The 16530-nt window shown below is 49.6% G+C and overlaps 1 protein-coding gene across 2 annotated transcripts; it reads right to left on the bottom strand.

Annotated features, from left to right (window-relative positions):
• Positions 1-1581: 1581 nt before the first annotated feature.
• On the bottom strand, positions 1582-15171 carry LOC116997605 (inositol 1,4,5-trisphosphate receptor-interacting protein-like 1). Of its 2 annotated transcripts, XM_033062565.1 has the most exons (5): positions 14036-15171; positions 13211-13342; positions 12954-13065; positions 12294-12361; positions 1582-11660 (listed from the first exon to the last, which is right to left on the bottom strand). In XM_033062565.1, exon 5 carries the CDS (start codon positions 8088-8090, stop codon positions 6156-6158), a length of 1935 nt encoding a protein of 644 aa, XP_032918456.1. In that variant the 5' UTR covers positions 8091-11660; positions 12294-12361; positions 12954-13065; positions 13211-13342; positions 14036-15171; the 3' UTR covers positions 1582-6155. The 2 variants fall into 2 exon arrangements, with proteins under 2 accessions (XP_032918456.1, XP_032918455.1); XM_033062564.1 differs by having other exon boundaries at positions 1582-12361.
• Between the last annotated feature and the right edge of the window lie 1359 nt (positions 15172-16530).

The raw sequence follows: 16530 nt of genomic DNA on the forward strand, positions 1-16530 counted from the left end.
AGTACCCTGGTTTGCACTGGCATTCAGCATCCTGTGTTTGATTACAGGGACTCAGGGTTATGTGATCTAAAAAGAAAAGAGAAGTTAGCAAGTGCAAAGACTATACTCAGGCCATAAAGGCAATTTACTCTTAAGTTCAATATGCTCCATGAAGACCAGGTTATCCACAATAAAAAAGTGAAGATGGTTGAAGTTTCATCAGGTTTCATAAGGTTTGGTACCTTCATTGCACTGTCTGCAAGGCAAACATCCCTCCAAGCCATTCGCATGGGCTGTAAAACTTTTTCCTTCCATGCAAGGGTCACATTTTCCTCTCAAATGTGAAGCACGGCAGTGAGCAGCAACAAAAGTACCTGTGGAAGAGGACAAGTGGTGACAGCAGCAATCTCAGGGGATCTTTTGACAGACAAAGGGCTAAACCAGGATATTAAACCACAGATTTCTGGGGAGAGTTCAACCCTGCCTTGCAAATCATTCACATGCCACATGAACTGAGCAGCACAGGAGCGTCAGAAGGCAATTTGGGACTAAGACAGGGAGTGGTGCAAGGTCTCAGCTGGGACAAGGATCAGCCACTGCAGTGGCTCAGGCAGGGAGCCATGTGGATGGCACCATTGCTGAAGGAATGGGGCAAGCCCAGGGAGAATTGCTCTCAATCAACTTTTCTCTGCTTTGCCTGAACCCCACCTAAATGCACCAGTAAGCTTCTGCTACTAAGAAGAGATTTCTTCTTGGTGCAAAACTTGTTAATTCGGCACACATTGAACACAGAGAGGAGAGCAAAACCAGACTGAAGTTTTACCTACACAGAATGCTCAGAATTCCCCATGGCTTGTTCTTGTTGCTATGTACATCACTTAGCTTCAAAAGCTTTATCCTGAACCACAAGCAGAGGCTTCCTGGTTGGATGCCAAAGCACCTCTCCCAGTCATCACCTGTTGCATTAAGGAGCTCTCACTTCAAACAGCACCAAGAAGTCATCACAGCTCCAACCAGGCTTACACTCTCACAGGATGCCATGTAAGAAACAAGAGCTATCTGCTGTGACTGCTCAAAGTCTTACCTGCTTCACACAATACACAGCAGAGTCCTTGGTGGGGATACTCATTCTCCCCACAGTTTGCTTGGGCTCCAGGCATGGTCAGCAGCACAACCTACAGAGCAGGCAAACAGGCATTTTGAGTGATTCATCCTCCCAGGACACGATTACTATCCTGAGCAGATTAACTTGTAAAGACTTGGAAACACATTCAGGACTTCTTGGCAAACCACAGAGATAACCCAGGATAATTTCTGCTAAGTGACTGCCAGCTATGGCAGCTATTGCCACACATACCTGCCTCCATATAAACTTGCTTTCTTTCCACTAGATCACCGCAGTTGAACTGCACTAACTAAAGTTTCTCGCAAGGAATTCGCTTCAGCCTTCCCCCATTTTTTTCATTCATCAGGATCAGTGCTAGTCTCGCTCCGACAAAATTGAGGAACCACCCCACAGACGCATCCAACACGTCTCACTGGCTCTAACCGTAGGCAGAAGGCAAGCCGAGTTATTCACAGCGGTTTTTTTGGGTTTTTTTAAAGAGGAATAAACGTGCGGGGCGCGCACTCGTCGGCAGCGCTCCCGCAAAGCGCCTCGTCACGGCACGGCCAGGTGCTCCAGGAATGCGAGCGTAGGTTCATTCCCTGCGCTCAGGGACACACCTGAGTCACATCTTTCATAACGCTCACACAAGAAAAACTTCTAGAAGTAAAGCAGGAGGGGAAGGGGCGGCCGCCGAACGCCCCGGCACTAATTGACAGCAGCCGGCAACTTCTAAATAAAACCAAGAGGCTCCTGATCTTTAAACTCTCCCACAGGTAGACTGAAAAGTTTCTCTGTAACTCTGTGGGAAGGTGAGAAAATTTCCAGTTTCCCAGTTAAAAAACATGAGAGCTATTGAAGAACTCTCTCCTGACTTGTAACTTTTTCTCCCCCGAGTAGAGACGGAAGACAGCAGCGAATGAGCTGAAACGGGATGTAAAGCCATTGGTATGTGCTGCCTTACGCGACGGCGCTGGGCTCACGGATGGCACTACAGCTTTGCCCGAACATCAAACACGAAGTTCGGGAAAGCTACTGAAGTCTCTTAAAGAACAAAAAGTCAGAAAACTGCACAAGGCTGCTGCACACTAGAGCCGTAGGAAGCCTTTTTTCTCCACAAAACGCGGACGTCTGGCTCTGGCGCGGGGCCGGTAACGCGGCCGCGGCCCCCGCCCTCACCTGGGCGCCCCGAACCGGCGGCGCGCGCGGTGCTGGCACAAAAAGTCACAAGGCTCCCTCACCCTAGGGCTGCATAAAGACTGTTTGCCCGCACAGAATGCCGTATTCCGGTTCTGGCGGCGCACAGGGTACCGGCGGTGACAGCCCGGCGATGGCCAGCACCCCTGGCAGGCAGGCGGTGAGCAAGCCCGTGCCCGCAGACGGTAGCCTTGGCCAGAATCCCACCAGGCACTCACCAGCGGCAGCAGCAGAAACAGCCCCATCACTCCCGCAACTCCCATGACGCCGTCCGTCGCTTTGAACAGGTGCTGCTGAGCGGTCGGTTTTGTTCCCGCAGGTGCGGGGTGTGGCTGAAGGCGTGGTTTCGTTCCCCCAAAACCGAGGAAATTGCCTGATTGGCCTCTCCACCTGAACCTCAGGTGCTGATGGGCTGCCCACCCTGATCACGAAAAGCAGAGGGGAAAGGCTGTTAGGAGAATTTTTCCAACAGTGTGCAAAAGGATTTGGCACAGCCCCACAGGCAGAGGTGACACTCTCTCACTGAGTGTTACACCACATACGGCACAGGTCAGACTTGCTCAGAAAGAGTGACTAGGATGACACCCTTCAAAATCACGCAGTGTGGATCACTAATGTTGGTATTCTTCAAGGATGTTTCCTGAAGGATGAAGAATACTTTGGTTTCCTGGAGACTTTTGCTAATAGCCAAGCCACTCTCACCCTTTACTATTTATGATCAGTTTCCTGAATGTCAGCCTCCAGATGCTGGCTCCTACCAGCACCTGTGCTGGCTGTACTGGCTGTGCTGTGAGGAGGAAGGGATGAGAATGGGTGTTAGAATGGGTGTTAGAATGGGTTAGCGGGTGACCAGTTAATTAGAGTTGGAGATGGAATGTGCTGGCTGTGAGGAGGAAGGGACATTCAGTCGTCGGCACAGACACTTCTGCCTTCCCCCATCTTTTTCATTCATCAGAATCAGTGCTAGTCTCACTCCTGCAAAATTGAGCCGCGCCACAGACGCATCCAACGTGTCATGGCTCTAATCGTAGGCAGAAGGCAAGCCAAGTCATTCACTCTACTACAGGGGCATTGGTGTGGATTTTTTTTAAGAGAAACCTGCGGGGTGTGCAGTTGTCGGCAGTGCTCCCAAAACACGCCTCCACACGGCGGGGCCAGGTGCTCCAGGAATGCGACCTGACGCCGCTGAGCGCCCCATCAATAATTGCCACCAGCCGGTAATTTCTAAGTAAGACCAAGATGGTCCTGCTCGTTATCCCATAGGTAGACTGAATTCCTTTAGTAAGAATATGCCCTGTGGCAGCAGTGCCCATGGCAAAGTGGAGATGCTCACAGTGAGATCTAAGCAGGTGACTTAAAAGGCTTAGGATGCACCAGTTAGACCTCAGGGGCAGCTCCAGAATGGTCTGGGCAGGAAGCTTGGGATGGATTTAACCTATTAACTTCAAGTAACTCCTCAATTTAAATCTGAAATATATGGCACAGTCACTGGTATGGAAAGAGCAGTCTTCTTTGAAACTGATGTGAAAGAAAGACCATGTACTGGTACAGGTTGAGCCCTGTAGGCTGACATGACCTTTCCAGAGGTTGATGTTTAAAACACATCAAAAAGCAGACAGCTGGCCTGGTCTGTGAATGTGATATCTGCTGCAGTGGTTCTGCAGATTGTCCAGAGGTCAGGATCTTAAATCCTGCCAAAACGCTGTCACAGATGGTACAGCAGAGGGGCAAAAGGGGATTCTGAAATGCTGAGAGAAAAAGTAGGCCATGTAGCTGCTGATCATGATAGAGTTGCCTGGATGGCTGAACTGTCCATCTAACATATGTGCAACTCAGTGTTCCCCAGCAAGTCAGAGGCCTCCACGAGGTAGTTATATTTGCCAAATGCTTTGCTGTTCATTTTCCACTACTAACATGGGAGACTGTGTTAAGAAGAACACGGCCAGGACACCTACTCAGAGATGCTGTAGACTCACCCACTATTGCACTACAGGGGCAGATGTGAACACACTACAAATACACACAAGGGCCCAAATCCCACCTGTTCCATTTGTCTCAGCTGGTGTAGCTCATTTTACCTCAATCTCCTGTCTCTCTTGCACCCTCTGGGTTTGTCCAGTGTGTTAAAGAAATGAAACAAACAGGGGCAAAGCCTTTGGAGATGCCTCTTTACACCACGTGAACCAATGTAACAGTCTGAAACCATTTCAGTCCTGACTTCTGAGTTTAAAATCAAACCATATGAACTGCAAAGTACAAGCCTTAATTCCCTGCAGTTTATACAGAATTCTTTAAATGTAGCTGTTTCTGCTCCTCGTGTCTTTGTCTGCATATGCTTTACATGACCTACTGACATTAATACTGTCTCCAAGTCACTCATGTCCAAGTATGACACTCATGTGTTTGGCCATTTGCCAGGACATGTGTTTGGGAGGAAGCTGTTCTTCCCTCTTGTCTGGGGATTCACACCCTGCCCTTTCCACACAAAGTATAAGGCCACTTTGCACAGCTCACTGGCCTCAGCAGTGAAGACAAATACTCTCATTCAGCTGAAAATTACACAATTTTCCATGCTAATATTTTTGGTGCAATTCAGTATCAATTTTTTTGGTGAAGTCCACTGCTAAATGGACAGACGCAAATCTGCAGCACTCATGAGCATCACATCACACTCAGAATCTACCACACATAATGCAGGTGATCCAAACCTGTGTAGGTGGCTCTAGGGCAATACTGGTGCTATTCAAGAGCTTTTTTTTATCTTGAACCAAAGGCCCTAGTTCCTTTATACAAAGATATTTAGGATATTTGATTGAGAGGCCCCTCAGTTCCTCCTCCTTCCCATGGTCACATTGGCTTTCCATCTAACATTAGCACCCCACTGGAGAGAAGCAGCAAAGTCAAGGAAAATCAAACTAAACCTAAAGTAACTCTGTCTTGACCTACCTGGCCTCTGCATGCTTCCCAAGAATCCTGGCCAACATCTCGGCTTTCAAAAGGTGTTCCAGCTCACTATTTTAAGTTCTTTTAACACAGACCATAGTGTTCCACATGTCCAACAAGTGACTTTCTGTGGTGCCAAAGCCCTGGAGAGTGTCTGGCATGAGCAGAATTTTCATTGTCTCCCCAGTGAACACAAGGAGGCACAGCAACGGTGTCTCTTGCTTGGTTTGTGCCCAGCCAGAGCTGCTAGGGACTTTGAGAGCCCCTGTGAAATGGCCAGCATGGCCTGAGAGTGCAAGGGGAACACAGGGCAAAAATCATCTTTGTAGTAGCCACCATGGTCTTCTGTGGCTGCTGCACCAGGGAGACCATGGGCAGGAGCAATGTGGAGTGAGAATGGTGTGCCTTTGTTAAAAAAGGCTTGCTACTAACAGTGCCTACTTCCAGCCAGTCCCAAATTCACATCTAGTGGAATTTACAAATACTCTAGGCCTGGTCGAGTTCACAAAGAGCTTGCACAGTGCAGATAATGGAATAGTTGAGTTTATTGAAACAATTACAAAAGAAGATTCAGTACTTCACTAACTAGAGGGTCCAAATATATATAGTAAATTACCTAGAGGGTTCTAATATATATATAGTAAATTCCTTAACTAGAGGATCAAAATATCAATAGTAAATTAGCTAGAGTGTCCTAATATATTTAGCAAATTCACTAACTAGAGGATCCAAATATACATAGTGAATTCATTAACTAGAGTGTCCTCATATCTATAGTAAATTAAATAGAGTGTCCTAATATATTTAGCAAATTCACTAAATGGGGGGGTCCTAATATATATAGTAAATTCACTAACTAGAAAGTATTTATGTATGTAGTGAATGAGGCCCCAGAAGCACAGCTCTGTGCACCAAGATCTCTCTCAAATGCTTAGAACAGCATTTGTTCGAGCTGATGTAGCAGGTGCCCGTACTCCTGCATGGCCTTCTTGTGGGCATCCGGACTGCTGGCCAGGTGCTGGAATAGGTTGGGGGATCCAGCCACGCGCAAGTCAGAGGGCAAACTGATGTCCATGGGAAACCTCTCGTTGCCTAGGACAAAGTGGTTCAGTTGTTTTGCGTCCAGTGAGCAGCGGAGGTACATCACAATGTTCAGAATGCGCCACCGGAAATCCTTCCTGCCCCACTGTGTCAGGGGTATGGTGTTCAGGAGGTGCATCAGCACTGTCTTCAGGGCATAGCTGGAGAAACCTCCACCCGTCAGGATGCGGCTGAGGAGCTGCAGGCACTTGCAGTGCCAGCTGTCATGAGGAGCCTGCCTGGAAATGTGTCTAAAGAATTTTGCCTCTGCCACGGCGTAGGTTTCCAGCCATGTTATGCTTGGCATAGCTACTTCTGCAGGCTGGCTGCCCACAAAGATATCTGAGTCTCCTTGCCTCACTCCTAAGATGACCTCAACCATGAGGCTTTCCTGGTCTTTCCTCAGCTGGAATTTACAGGAGTGGCTGGAGGGCAGCAATCTTAAACGCCAATGGCGCGATTGAGGCGACAGCACCCAGGCTTCTTTCATGAATTGGTAGAACCAGTGGACAGTTTTCTCCACATCCAGATAGCCGTCAGTGCAGAGGGTATCCAGGAGGCTGGGGTCCTGGTCCCTTCTCAGCTCCTCCTCGGAGCTGTGGAGGAAACACAGCATGTCCTCCCCCAGCTGCTCCCTGGTGCAGGTGCACAGCAGCTCCACATGGACACAGCCGTTCCTCTGGAGCACCCCTGCAGTGTCCAGCTCCAGGTGGAAGGCATGTCCTGGAGGGGGACTCAGTGGGACAAGCACATGGTACACAAGGTCCTCTGCGCGGGGACTCCAGCCTTCAAAGGCGCTGCCCACTCCAATGGCTTGTTGTGGCACTGGGTAGAAGCTGTTGGACCAGCTTTGTCCAAAGATGTCTGTGAGTTTGTCCATCAGGTCTGTTATGATGGAGCAACCCTTGTCCAGGTCCAGAGCAGGCAACTGCAGGCGCTCCTCTAAAAGGCTTCCAAGGTTCCTTTTGACATTGTGGCTATCATCTTCTTCGTTTGCATCATGTTTGCCCTCTTCATTTCCATCAACATTGGCATTCTCCCCCTTCTCACTGTTGTTTACTTCTTCATTGGCATCATCAGAACCTTCTTGTGCTTTATTACCAGCAGCAGTAACTTCATCCTCCTTCTCATTCCTGTTTACTTCTTCCTTTGCATCGTCAGAGCCTTTTTTCACGTCATTTCCCACGCTGCTTTCAGCCTTTGCATCCTTCATGCAGCCTTCTCCATTCCCATCCCTATTGTCCTCTTCCACATCTGCATTAGTGCCTTCTCCATTCCCGTCCTTATTGTCCTCTTCTACATCTGCACTAGTGCCTTCTCCTTTCCCGTCCTTGTTGTCCTCTTCCACATCTGCATTGCTGCCTTCTTCATTTCCATCCTTATTGTCCTCTTCTACATTTTCACTGTCATTTCCTACTTCTCTCTTTGCAAACACGTTGTGTCCTTCCTCTTCCTCCTCCTCCAAGCTGCTGCTGGAGCTCTCCTTGAGGCCGCTGTTATCTGGATCCCATCTGATTTTGTGCAGTCCAAACCACAGCGCCAAGAGAAGGACAAGGAGTCCAGTGACAGCCCAGAACTGCCAGACGAGCAGGGCTCCCCAGGCCACACCACTGTGCTCCAGGCTGTCCTGCTCCAGTTCCTGCACCAGCCGAGCCATCTCCTGGTTCAGAAAATCAGCGCGCTGCTGCATGCGCTCCCGTGCGGCCTCATCCAGCCCATCCCCGGCCTGCTGCGGGTACTGGAGGAGGCCTTGCACAAGCAAGAGAAGGAAGGTAGTGCGAAGCATGGCCTCAGCAGTTGGGTAGGGGATGGGTGAAGATGGGAGGGAGGTAACGATAGGGAAAGTGGGGACAGGATTCCTTGGAATCTATGTGAAGGCAGGAAGGAGGGGCCCAGGCAGCTGCCAGGCTGTGCTGCTGCCCCAGCAGCAGCGGCACCGTGCCCTGCCAAAGGCAGTTCCACAAGGGATCGGCCTCTGGATGCCCGGTGAGAAGCAGCTCCCTGGGTACTTGCAGTTCTGCCGTGGCCCTCGTCCCGCGTTCAGCACAGCCTCCTGTCTGCGTGCGCACTCGCCGCTCGCCGAGGCTGGACTGGAGCAGGGTCACCTGCTGCTTGGGTTGATAGCTGCCCCCATTGTGACGCGGCTCCTGTGATGTCACAGGTGCCAGAGTTCGTCCCAGCCAGGCCAGCCCCACCCTCCATCTCTACCTCAGCTCATGAACTCATAATGGCAACCAAACACCCGACACGCACAGACCCACGGGGCATGATGGACCCCCAGGGGTTCCCTTGATAAAACAGGCAGAGCCCCCGAAACCCTTTCCAATCTCAACTTGGTTCACATGACCCAGAAATGCTTTGTTCCTGAAATCTCCTGCTGTGAGATGGAACCAGTTCCAGAGCACATAAGAATTCACTGGGCAGAAAACTTCCCACAGGCATTTCAACACTGAAAATTCTCCCATGTCAGATATGGTCCCTCTTGTGCTTTTCCACAACATTTTGGACAACCCATACAGAGAGATCACAGCTGGAAAAGTCTTACCTGTGATGATCTCTTGGGAGCTATGGCTCTCTTGGGAGCCTTTATGGGTTAGTTAGAACAAATCTAAAGCTCTCCTACTCCACGTGACTGGTCTATGGCAGACATCGTAAACAGAGAGAGAAGATCAGGCACAGGTCTCTTTTCAGGGCTGCCTCTATGGTTCAATTATTAATTAAATTAGTGGAAAGATAAGCACACGGGTATCTAAGCCTACTTACTACAGGGTCCTTCAATGGGATCCAACAGATCATCCTCACTTCTGTAATATCCAGCACCCTGGTCATGGGAGGCTGAGGCTACTTTCAGTTTAGTGTAGCTCCCTCACTTAGGGTTTCCTTCCCTGAGTTGGTGCACCTGTGCTGCCAGGACAGAAGTGCGTTTCCCATCCACCTTCTCATGTCTTCCCCATGGTCACACAAAAAGAAGCACAGGTCAGCTCGTGGCGTGTACCCTCTGTCCTGAGCTGGGGATGTTGGGCTCTGACTTTGGAGCCTGTGATTTGCACAGGTACCAGATGGGAAATGTTCCTCCTCACCTTCTTCATCTCCTCTTGGAGACTCTTAACCACAGCAGAGACACGAGCCTGCATTGGGCCATTGATCACACTCTCAGCATTCCTAATCTTGATAGCAACACAACCTGTGGTTTCTCAGGTGTCATCAGCATTAATCGTTGCAGTGAAGGTGGTGTATTAACATGGTCCTAGGTTTGCCACATTCCACAGCATGTGCCCTGTGCCCCTGACCTTGTCAGGGTTATTGTCATGCTCTCTGCCCCTCCCAAAGTGTTCCTCCAGTACTGCCACTTCTATCAGCTGTTGGATCCCTCCCTCAAGGGTCTTCCCGTGCATTCTGTAGTGGTGCTCCTGCATCTTGTCTGGGGACAAACCTCTCTTTCACACTCATTAAAAGCTGCTCCCAGAGGGAAAGGGGGTCTGTCTCTCTTACGAATACCTGATCCACACCTGAGTCCTGGGTCAAAGGTCCCAAACTCCTTGCCTCAGCACCATCCAGTTGAATGCCTATTCCCATAAGGTCCCAGAGCCCAAGTAGCCAGGTTGTGAAAGCCTCACAGTCCCATCCTGCAATGCCTTCTTGCAGATTACAGAGACTTTCAAATGACAGGGACTTGGTGATGATCGCAACCTCTGGGTCCTCTGCAGGTTGTCAGGGCTCTCATTTCTTATCCTTATTATCTAGGTGCTTTGATTCAATCTTAGACTTCTTAGTTTCCACAGGAATGACTGCTGCTGGCTTTGACTACCCTTGCAGTTCAGCTGGAATGTGGACAGATGTAATGTTTGTGGGGTTCCACGACTGCACCATCAGACTCTTCCTCTTTAGGGTATGTGGAGGCTTTCTCACCAGCTGGGCAAGTGTATTCCTTTAGCAACCAGCCCATCTCACATATGTCCTTCACTAGAACCCCCACCCAGTCTGGGGGGTTTATTTCTGAGGTGGGTTGTGGGGCAGGGTCAGGCTCTGGGGCAGTATCCCTAGTCCCTAGGACACTGTCAGGCTGTGAGGCAGCATCCCTATTTTCTAGGGTAGCTATCAGGGTGGTCATGCAAGCCAATCACCCCATATCTCTGAATGCTAAACAGAACAGGCATATCAGCAACACCAGCCACTCTATGGTATCATTAGCATTTAGAGATTTGCAGCCTTCAAAAACTGGTGGGGTGCACCTAAAAAAAAGGATGAAGGGCTGGGAGAAAACTTTCCCTGCTGTCACTTCCTCACAGTATGTACTATCATTGAAGTACCCCAAACACATACACTGTTAGTGTACAACAGCTCTGAATCCATGTACCTACCTTCCAGAGGAAGCTAAAAATTCACGTATTTCTCACCATACCCACCCACAAAATAAGCTGGAAAACAGCCACAGTAACCTTAGTTATAGGACCCTTGTTTAGATAAGGGACTGCAAATGGGAGAGACACAGCTGTGAGCCCATGCAACCTGAACCAGGGCAAGCTAGACCACATGGTGCCACCCAACAGAAGAAATTAAAACACAAGAAGTGCCAGTCTTTTTTCACCCTTTCCTCCCACTGCTCTCAGGCCACACCATTGCATGCCAAAATCTGTGCTGGATTCAAAGAGTGTGCTAGGGAAAGCAGGGCCCTCCTTTGAAATGGATAAGAAAATCCTCTCCCTCTGAATTTATGTACTTTTGAAAATAAGAGGGTATCAGTCAAGGAGATGGGGATAGGAATAACAGTTCTTTAATAGTATATACAATAAGGCAAATAAATAATAATGGAATGAACAACAAACTGAACAGTAGTCCAGTTCCAGCCCTCTAAGCCTCAGGCACTTTCCCCTTCAGTGACGTTCCCAGCAGAGCTGGAAGTGAGCACTGGCACCTGATGGACAGGTACAATGGTCCCCACGTGCTGCAGCAGCATTGAGGTGATGGCAGCTGTGTCCCAGATGGAAAGGGATGGAGGAGAGGTGGGATGCTCAGAAACAGCAAGCTGAAATCTGGAGGGCATCCCAGCATGCCTGGGGTGTGGGGTCCAACAGCAGAGGGGCAGCTCCCGGTGGTGGAGGGCAGCGTTAGCAGCGACCGTCCTCCTCTGACACCAAGATTGAGCATCTGCCCCCCACTCTGCTTTTACCTGCTTCCAATCTCATGGTGTCCCCTCCCAGCTCTGAGAGAAACTGCCAAGAAACCAGGGAGGTTCCTCCTCCCCTGTCTCAAGGACCTTGCCATCAGTAATTCTTAGCACAACAACGGAAAAAAAATCCACAGGCAAAGAGGACAGGAAAAACCAACCCCCAACAACCCCAAACAGCGATCGTTCCTGCAAAATAAGAACAAAACAATAAAATTAGTACTGAAACAGTCCCTCAGAAAGATATTCCTTATTGTCCTAGAGAAGAACCAAAGCCCAAACTAATACAACAACTCAGATTGTTTCTCCTGGAAAAGGCATTGGGATTCCCAGCTGCCCTGAACATGTGGGTACTCATTTGCACTGCACATCATGATCCCAAAGGCAGCAAGGAATTCTGCAGGGAGCTGCAGTACAACTCCCACAAGGTTTTCTGAGAGACACTTCAGGGGAAACAAGATGCACAAGGTGATAGCAAGCTTTGGCTGCTGCAGCACGGACAGTGTGCATTCTGGGCAGAAGACAAAGCTACTCCAGGCCCAACAAACATCTTTGCACTATCCATAAATTTCAACTGGGACACCCTTGAAACTTAAAGGACCCTGGTAACACATGGAGCTTTTCACCAAGTGAAACTCCAGGGACCTTGTCCCTTCAACCCCTTGGAGAACTTGTCATTAGCAAGTGACTCCCAGACCAAAACACAGCTGCTGTTCAATGTGTTACAGCAGCTGAAAGCACTGTTTTACAGACTGCTCTGATGTTATTAGCCTGAAGCCACAGACCCAACAAACCAAGCTGAGTGGGATTTGTGTACCAGACCTTGACTGGGCACGCCTGTGTCTGTAGCATCAGCGGAATTCTGCAAGATTCCTTTCCCATCCGGATGCCTGCAGTGGATGGGAACACAAGGTTGTGTCAACATTTCCAGAGCAATATGCAGCTCTGCCCAGGCCTAATGCTTTTCCAGACAGAGCTTAGAACCATGAAGAGAACATTGATAAGCTTTGACAGAAGTGCACTTTTAAACAATCCAAGATAAGACTACAAAATAAAAGCAAAGCAAATAAAACTCATGTATGTTAGTTTCTAAGTGGAGGGGACAAATAAACCAAACCAAACCATAGAGTACAGGCATTATTAATGCACACTTAGTTTCCTTCAACAGGTAGCTCTACATCCCAACGTTTTCAGCTGGGTGCTAAAAAGTCCATTCAAGTGCATTTCTGGGGAAATGCCAACCTGAAGACACAAAAAATGCAAGTCTACAGCCATAAGCAACTAGCCCAGTGATACCCAAGCCCATGTCTTCCTAGGTCTCAACATCACAGGTTTTGACACCTAAAACCTAAATGCATGAATAAAGCCATTTGGGTTCAGGGCAACTATTTACAGCCTCATGATGTGTTGGCTATTGGCACAGATTGGGCCACAGCTCTAAAATTCCCTTGAAGGAAAATAATGACTTATTCTCCAACTTACAATGGACTGTTTCTCTCACATTTTTCACAGTCCTCATCAGCACAGGAGTACCCTGGTTTGCACTGGCATTCAGCATCGTGTGTTCGATTACAGCGTCTCAGGGTTATCTGATCTAAAAAGAAAATAGAAGTTAGCAAGTGCAAAGATTGTACTCAGGCCATAAAGGCAATTTACTCTTAAGTTCAATATGCTCTATGAAGACCAGGTTGTCCACATTAAAAAAGTGAAGATGGTTGAAGTTCCATCAGGTTTGGTACCTTCATTGCACTGTCTGCAAGGCAAGCATCCATTCCAGCCATTAGCATAGGGAGTAAACTCTTTCCCTTCCGTGCAACGGTCACATTTTCCATTCCAATGTGAAGCACGGCAGTGAGCAGCAACAAAAGTACCTGTGGAAGAAGACAAGTGGTGGCAGCAGCAATCTCAGGGGATCTTTTGACAGAAAAAACACTAAACCAGGATATTAAACCACAGATTTCTGGGGAGAGTTCAAATCTTCCTTACAAATCAATCATGTGCCACATGAACTGAGCAGCACAGGAGAGTCAGGAGGCACAGTGGCAATTTGGGACTAAGACAGGGAGTGGTGCAAGGTCTCAGCTGGGACAAGGATCAGTCACTGCAGTGGCTCAGGCAGGGAGCCATGTGGATGGCAGCATTGCTGAAGGGATGGGGCGAGCCCAAGAAGAACTGCTCTCCATCAACTTGTTTTCTCCTTAGCCTGAACCCCAACTAATTGCACCAGTAAGCTTCAGCTACTGAGGAGAGATTTCTTTTGGTGTAAAACTTGTTAATTAGGCACACATTGAGGGGAGAGCTAAACCAGACTGGAGTTTTGCCTACAGACACAGAAATATCAGAATTCCCCTAGGTCCATTCTTGGTGCCATCTAAATCGCTTAACTTCAAAATCTTTATCCTGGTTGGATGCCAAAGCACCTCTCCTAGTCATCACCTGTTGCATTAAGGAGCTCTCAGTGCAAACAGCACCAAGAAGTCATCACAGCTCCAACCAGGCTTACACTCTCACAGGATGTAATGTAAGAAACAAGAGCTGTGAGCTGTGACTGCTCAAAGTCTTACCTGCTTCACACAATAGACAGCAGAGTCCTTGGTGGGGATACTCATTCTCCCCACAGTTTGCTTGGGCTCCAGGCATGGTCAGCAGCACAACCTACAGAGCAGGCAAACAGGCATTTTGAGTGATTCATCCTCCCAGGACACGATAACTATCCTGAGCAGATTAACTTGTAAAGACTTGGAAACACATTCAGGAGTTCATGGCAAACCACAGGAGATAATTTCTGCTAAGTGCTGCTCACAGCAGTAATTGCCATCACAAACCTGGACTTAAGGCAGCACCCGATGGATTTAAGACAACTATTGCCACACATGGCTGCCTCCACATAAACTTGTTTTCTTTCCACTAGATCACTGCACTCTAACGGCACTAACCAAAGTTTCTGCCCCCATCTTTTTCATTCATCAGAATCAGTGCTAGTCTCGCTCCCGCAAAATTGAGGATCCGCCCCACAGACGCATCCAACACTTCTCACTGGCTCTAATGGTAGGCAGAAGGCAAGCCGAGTTATTCACAGCGGGTTTTATTGGCTTTTTTTAAGAGGAAGAAGCGTGCGGGGCGCGCACTTGTCAGCAGCGCTCCCGCAAATCGTCCCGTCACGGCAGGGCCGGTGTTCCAGGAATGCGAGCGTAGGTTCATTCCCTGCGCTCAGGGACACACCTGAGTCACATCTTTCATAACGCTCATACAAGAAAAACTTCTAGAAGTAAAGCAGGAGGGGTAAGGGGCGGCCGCCGAGCGCCCCGGCACTAATTGACAGCAGCCGGCAACTTCTAAGTAAAACCGAGAGGCTCCTGGTCTTTAAACTCTCCCACAGGTAGACTGAAAAGTTTCTCTGTAACTCTGTGGGAAGGTGGGAAGATTTTGTTTCCCAGTTAAATAACATGAGAGCTATTAAAGAACTCTCTCCTGACTTGTAACTTCATTCTCCCCCGAGTAGAGACGGAAGACAGCAGCGAATGAGCTGGGACGGGATGTAAAGCCATTGGTATGTGCCGCCTTTCCGGACGGCGCTGGGCTCACGGATGGCATGACAGCTTTGCCCGAACATCAAACACGAAGAGGAAGTTCGGGAAAGCTACTGAAGTCTCTTGAAGACGCAAACGGCAGAAAAACCCACAAGGCTGCCTCATACTAGAGCTGTAGCAAAGCTTTTTCCCCCAAAAAAACGCGGCAGCCGCGGCCTGCCCCAGCCCGCCCCCCGCCCCAGCCCGTCCGCCCCGCGCGGTGCTGGCGGCCGAAAAAGCCACAAGGCTCCCTCACACCAGGGCTGCTGAAAGACTTTTTGCCCCCACAGAATGCGGTATTCTGGGTCTGTCTGCGCACAGTGTGTCGGCGGAGGCTGCCCGGCGATGGCCAGCACCCCCGGCGGGCAGGAGGAGGGCACCGCCCCGCCCCGCGCCCGGCAGAAAAACTGTATGCAAGTACGCCACTCACGTGTTTGGGAGGAAGGTTTTCGTCCCACTTGCCTGGAGATTCACATCCTGCCCTTTCCACACAAAGTATATGGCCCGTTTGCACAGTTCACTGACCTCAGCAGTAAATACAAATATTCTCATACAACTACAAATAGTCCGGAAGTCAGGATCTTAATTCCTACCAACAGCCTGTCAGAGGTGGTACAGCAGCCCCCCTCCCCACCGCGGCGCGGTCGCCCCGCGCCCGGCAGAAAAAACCCACAAGGCTCCCTCACACCAGGGCTGCTGAAAGACAGCTTTTTGCCCCCACAGAATGCGGTGTTCTGGTTCTGGCGGCGCACAGGGTGCCAGCGGTGACAGCCCGGCGATGGCCGGCACCCCCGGCAGGCAGGCGGAGGGCAAGCCCGTGCCCGCAGACAAGTGGCCCCGGCCAGAGTGCCACCCAGAACTCACCTGCAACAGCAGCAGCCCCAGCACCCGCCCGGCTCCCATCGCTTTGGAGCGGCCGGGCAGCAGCGCGGATACTGCCCGGGGAAGGGGCGGAGTCAGAGAGCGGCTCCGGCAGCGCTGTTCAGCCCCGCTTCTTTTCGCTGCGCTTTCCCGGCAAACCGCGGTAAATGCCCTCATTTGCGTCTCCACCTGAACCTCAGGTGCTGATGGGCTGCCCACCCTGATCACGAAAAGCAGAGTGAAAGGCTGTAAGGAGAATTTTTCCAACAGTGTGCAAAAGGATTTGGCACAGCCCCGCAGGCAGACGTAACACTCTCTGAGTGTTACACCACATACGGCACAGGTCAGACTGGCTCAGAAAGAGTGACTAGGATGACACCCTTCAAAAAAGCACCCAGTGTGGATCACTAATATTGATATTCTTCAAGGATGTTTCCTGAAGAATGAAGAATACTTTGGTTTTCTGGAGACTTTTGCTAATAGCTAAGCCACTCTCACCCTTTACTATTTGTAATCAGTTTCCTGAATGTCAGCCTCCAGATGCTGGCTCCTACCAGCACCTGTGCTGGCTGTACTGGCTGTGCTGTGAGGAGGAAGGGATGAGGATGGATGTTAGAATGGGTGTTAGA

This window comes from Catharus ustulatus, chromosome 6 (assembly GCF_009819885.2).
Source record: "Catharus ustulatus isolate bCatUst1 chromosome 6, bCatUst1.pri.v2, whole genome shotgun sequence".
Classification (NCBI taxonomy): Eukaryota; Metazoa; Chordata; class Aves; order Passeriformes; family Turdidae; genus Catharus; species Catharus ustulatus.

What these genes read in the sequence shown, in the direction of transcription:
- LOC116997605 (XM_033062565.1), bottom strand. Translation starts at nt 8,090, where the DNA reads ATGCTTCGCACTACCTTCCTTCTCTTGCTTGTGCAAGGCCTCCTCCAG.